Source organism: Sinocyclocheilus rhinocerous, unplaced genomic scaffold (genome assembly GCF_001515625.1).
Source record: "Sinocyclocheilus rhinocerous isolate Xijiao unplaced genomic scaffold, SAMN03320098_v1.1 scaffold147, whole genome shotgun sequence".
Lineage (NCBI taxonomy): Eukaryota > Metazoa > Chordata > Actinopteri > Cypriniformes > Cyprinidae > Sinocyclocheilus > Sinocyclocheilus rhinocerous.
Window position 1 is genome coordinate 1,534,269 of NW_015651498.1, and position 5,189 is coordinate 1,539,457.

The window sequence follows — 5,189 nt, forward strand, 5'->3', positions numbered from 1 at the left end:
AGTGTCATCTTTGCATCACCTTTATAAATGAGAGGAAAGGTGAAAGAATGGTTGGTGATGTACAAAGTAAATCAATTGAAGTAAGGTAAGGTATATATATATATACAGTAAATATTTCAAGAACAATGATTTTCAATGCTTTTGGGGATTTTCCCCCAAATTTTTAAATACTTTTTACTAAATCAAATTTACAAAAAGAGCATTTAAGTCATACTGTATGTAACAAAAAAAAAAAAAAAGCTGCCAAAACAAAAAATAAAATATCAAAATTTTAAAATGATACAAAAAGTGCAAAAAAAAAAAAGGTTTTCACTTTAAGATGCACAGATCTATTCTGACATACAATATATATATTTTATCGCGCCCGTCGCTGTCAATCATCACATTTTTGGATTCAATTCCACACTTAAAGAGACAGTTCACCCCCACAAAAAAGTTTCTGGTCCCCACTGACATCCATTGCATTTTTTTTCATACTATGGACGTCAATGGGGACCAGCAACTGTTCAATTCTCACATTCTATAAAATATCTTCCTTTGTGTTCAGCAGAAAAAAAAAAAAAACTTTCAAAAAGGTTTGAAACAACTTAAGGGTGATTAAATGATGACCATTTTCGTTTTTGGGTTAACTATCCCTTTAAATTCGGCTGTCAATCCAGAACCTTTGCAGTGTGTAGAACTGTAGCACTCGTAGAAAACGAGCAAAGAAAGCTTCCTTTAAAATCACTGAAGCTGTCGATCACTTCAACGTGAGTTCAATGAGCTTAAAACCTGTTATGATCAATGAAATCTATAACGCATCCAATTTACATCGAATTCCTTTGTGTTTTTCCTGTCACATGTTTTGTCTTCAGGTGAGGTGGGCGACTGGAAGAATCATTTTTCCGATGCCCAGAGCAAACAGATGGATGAGCTTTTCCAAGCCAAACTAGCTGGAACAAATCTCGGAGCCAGACTGAAGTATGACCTTTACTGCCAATAAATGTGGCGGCACGGCGAGAGCCGATGGACAGGATTTACTGTCATTCACACGGGCAGCTGTTTAATCGCTTTCATCGTTTGCGTTTTGCTACATTACATTGTTTACAATAAGCACAAAAACCTCACTGTCATTAAACCCCATGCTGTGTATATGCTAACATTTATTAAAAAAAAGATGTCAACACTATTTCATTCTCTGTCAGAAATATCTATTGCAAATGTTCACCACTAGTCGCCGATGGACAGAGAAACTGTTCACTTCATAGGGATTTACTGTCATTCACACGGGCAGCTGTTTAATCGCTTTCATCGTTTGCATTTTGCTACATTACATTGTTTACAATAAGCACAAAAACCTCACTGTCATTAAACCCCATGCTGTGTATATGCTAACATTTATTTAAAAAAAAAAGATGTCAACACTATTTCATTCTCTGTCAGAAATATCTATTGCAAATGTTCACCACTAGTCAGTGCAATAGTTCAATCCCATGAACCTCCCCTGTAACACACCATAATGATTTTAAACTGGGCTCACAGAGATCAGGAAAAAAATGATGCTAAATGCAAATAATAAAATGCAAGCAACCGTATAATGGTGCATATTTAGGACAGCAAAATAAAAAGAATTATCACTTTTAAAAAGGAAGTAAAAAACACTTTCATATTTTTTTTATTGTTGATGTCAAATGTTTTGTGTCCAAGCAATAAATTCATCCATCATTTGGTAGAAGCTTGTGAAATTAGGCGGATATCAATGTGGACAGGATGTGTGACCTCAAAAACGTCCTGAAAAACCAACAAAACTACATGAGAATTAAGAAAATAATTTTTTTTCAAATTTATTATTTTAGTGTTATTTTAGTATCATTAAGATATTATTAGTTTTCATTAATATTTTTAATCAGTTTAATATTTTTCATTTTAGTTAAAGTTTTAGTGATTTTGTCGTGTTTTGTTGTTTTTAATAGTTTTTCTTCTTTTTTTTGTTTTTTAAATGTCTATTTAGTTTTTTATACATTTTTATTTCAGTTTGAGTTATTTTACTACATTAAGGTAAACTACATTAAAATGAGAAATGAAACTAGCTTAAAAAAAGTTTTTAGTTTTTTATATTATTATATTTATTTTATATTATCATTATTATTATTATTAATTTTTTCATTTTACTATTATTTTATATTAATAATATTTATTTTTATTTTTTATTTTTTTTTTAGTTAATGTTTATTTAATTTATTTATTTTATTAAATATTTAATTTATAAAAACATTTATGGTCGGCAGCGAGGATAAATATGGTTCCTTTTTATTTTTAAACCAATTTTTGTCAAAAAGGACATTAAGAATCACAGCTGATAACACTTTTGGTTCATTAGATCGCACTGGAAATGGAAGGTCACGTCGGGTGCATTGCATTGTGGGAATGCAATTCATTTGGGCAGTTAGAGTTTGTAATTAGTACTGTATAATCCATCCATTAGGCCAATTTGCACGCTGTGCATATTGTGCATATTGTAAAATATTATGACTAGTATGCTATTCTTAACATAGCCATGCTGTTAGACTCGTCAGGAGAATCCCATCATTCCTAATGAAGTCTAATTACAGCCGTGATGATGTGAACAGCAGATGACCCCTACATGAACAGCACATCCTGGAAACGTTACGGAGTTTTTCTTGTCAAAACAAGACGATCAGTGAGGAAATGCAGAAAAGCGCTCATATCCGACCAGCATCAATCAAACTCTAATTGAATCTGCTTCAGACCAATGCCACCAAAAAAAGGAACACGAAGGCCACATGTGAATCTAAACAGCCCTGTGGTCCATTTAAGCGGCATATTAAAACTATAGATTGCTACAAAGTCTACAAGGAGAAAAACACTGTGACCTCTGGCTCAGTGGTTTTATAACGGCAGTAAAACAGCTGATGTGGGTTTAGTTGCAGACAGATATGGAGCAGATGTATTTTAGCACTATTGGGATTGATAAACACTGGTATGATTGATTGAAATGTGAATGTGACATCAGTTATTCCTGTAACTGGCTCTTCTTACATCAAATCCTGGTAGAAAAACCACCATGCATTAACATGCACTGCTCTCAAATAGCGTCAAATCAAACTAATTTCATAAACTTTCCCAGCAACAATTTTTGATTTTGTTAATATTTTTGACGAAAAATATTGATATTATAGTGACGAAAGCCAAAATATTAAATGCAATGCATTATTTTGTAGAAAGGGTCAACGTGAGATTTGGAGCCATATTACAGGGGGGTAAAAATGACTTCAGAAAGATGGCAGCATTATTAAATTATTTTTACACAGAGGCTGGTAGGTACAGTATATTAGTCAAATCTGTTGACTTTAACTCTTTGGTGCATTATATGCCTATGGTGACCGTTCAAAAATGGGAAGATGCACTTTTCGAGTTTATTTTGCAAAGTTTGCATGCCTTTAACTCAAGAACTGACTTTATTCACTAAATATACATCCACGGCGTTTCATATTTTGGCTTTCTACTTCATTTATGCATTTCTTTCACCAGAAAAAAATACATAAATATCAGAATCACAGAATGAACCAACAGCACTTTGAATCAAACGTTTGAGGATTTTTGTAATGTTTTTGTCTCTTCTGCTCACCAAGGCTGCATTTATTTGATCGAAAATACAGTAAAAAGTAATATTGTGAAATATTATTACAATTTAAAATAGCAGTTTTGTATGTGAATATATCTCTCAAATAGCGTCAAATCAAACTAATTTCATAAACTTTCCCAGCAACAATTTTTGATTTTGTTAATATTTTTGACGAAAAATATTGATATTATAGTGACGAAAGCCAAAATATTAAATGCAATGCATTATTTTGTAGAAAGGGTCAACGTGAGATTTGGAGCCATATTACAGGGGGGTAAAAATGACTTCAGAAAGATGGCAGCATTATTAAATTATTTTTACACAGAGGCTGGTAGGTACAGTATATTAGTCAAATCTGTTGACTTTAACTCTTTGGTGCATTATATGCCTATGGTGACCGTTCAAAAATGGGAAGATGCACTTTTCGAGTTTATTTTGCAAAGTTTGCATGCCTTTAACTCAAGAACTGACTTTATTCAGTAAATATACATCCACGGCGTTTCATATTTTGGCTTTCTACTTCATTTACGCATTTCTTTCACCAGAAAAAAATATATAAATATCAGAATCACAGAATGAATCAACAGCACTTTGAATCAAAAGTTTGGGGATTTTTGTAATGTTTTTAGTCTCTTCTGCTCACCAAGGCTGCATTTATTTGATTGAAAATACAGTAAAAAGTAATATTGTGAAATATTATTACAATTTAAAATAGCAGTTTTGTATGTGAATATATGTTAAACTGTAATTTATTTCTGTGATCAAAGCTGTATTTTCAGCATATAACTTATTATCGAATAATCACTTACTTTTGTAATTAGCAGTGCCTCCAAAGGCAATACTCTTCACACAACTCAAGCCAAGCACTACTCACTTTTTTTTTTTCTTTTAGAAAAAATAAAAGTCTGGCTTTATTTAAATTACCAACATTGGTTGTAAGTAAAGGCAAAACAATATCTTGTCTGACAAATATATATTTATACTATTGTTCAAATGGTGGGTGTCTGTAAGAAGTCACCAAGGGTGTATTTATTTGTTAAAAATACAGTAAAAAAAGTAATATTGTGAAATATTATTACAATTTAAAATAGCAGTTTTGTATGTGAATATCTGTTAAACTGTAATTTATTTCTGTGATGCGCAGCTGTATTTTCAGCATCATTACTCCAGTCTTCAGAGTCACATGATCTTCAGAAATCATTCTAATATGCTGATCTGCCGGAAACAATGATATATTTTATTTTCAATATTCTTTGATGAATAGAAAGTTGAAAAGAACAGCATTTATTTGAAATCTTTTGTAACATTATAAATGTCTTTACTGTCACTTTTGATCAATTTAATGCGTCCTTGTTGGATAAAATAATCCCCCTTCCCTTTTTTTTAAAAATCTTATTTTATTGTACTTACCCCAATCAACTGTTTTCAACATTGATAATAATCAGAAATGTTTATTGAGTAGAAAATCAGCATATTAGAATGATTTCTGAAGATCATGTGACACTGAAGACTGCAGTAATGATGCTGAAAATACAGCTGCGCATCACAGAAATAAATTACATTT

General features: G+C 31.7%; 1 protein-coding gene across 1 annotated transcript in view; it reads left to right on the forward strand.

The window, feature by feature from the left end:
* LOC107713000 (sulfotransferase 6B1-like) overlaps nucleotides 1–1,600 on the forward strand; it is a 6,341-nt gene extending 4,741 nt beyond the window's left edge. Inside the window, exons 7-8 of the mRNA XM_016518420.1 lie at nucleotides 855–1,013; nucleotides 1,228–1,600. Coding sequence (XP_016373906.1) covers nucleotides 855–982 — 128 coding nt within the window. The 3' untranslated portion in view covers nucleotides 983–1,013; nucleotides 1,228–1,600. The remainder of the gene's footprint in view (nucleotides 1–854; nucleotides 1,014–1,227) is intronic.
* The last annotated feature ends 3,589 nt before the right edge of the window (nucleotides 1,601–5,189 follow it).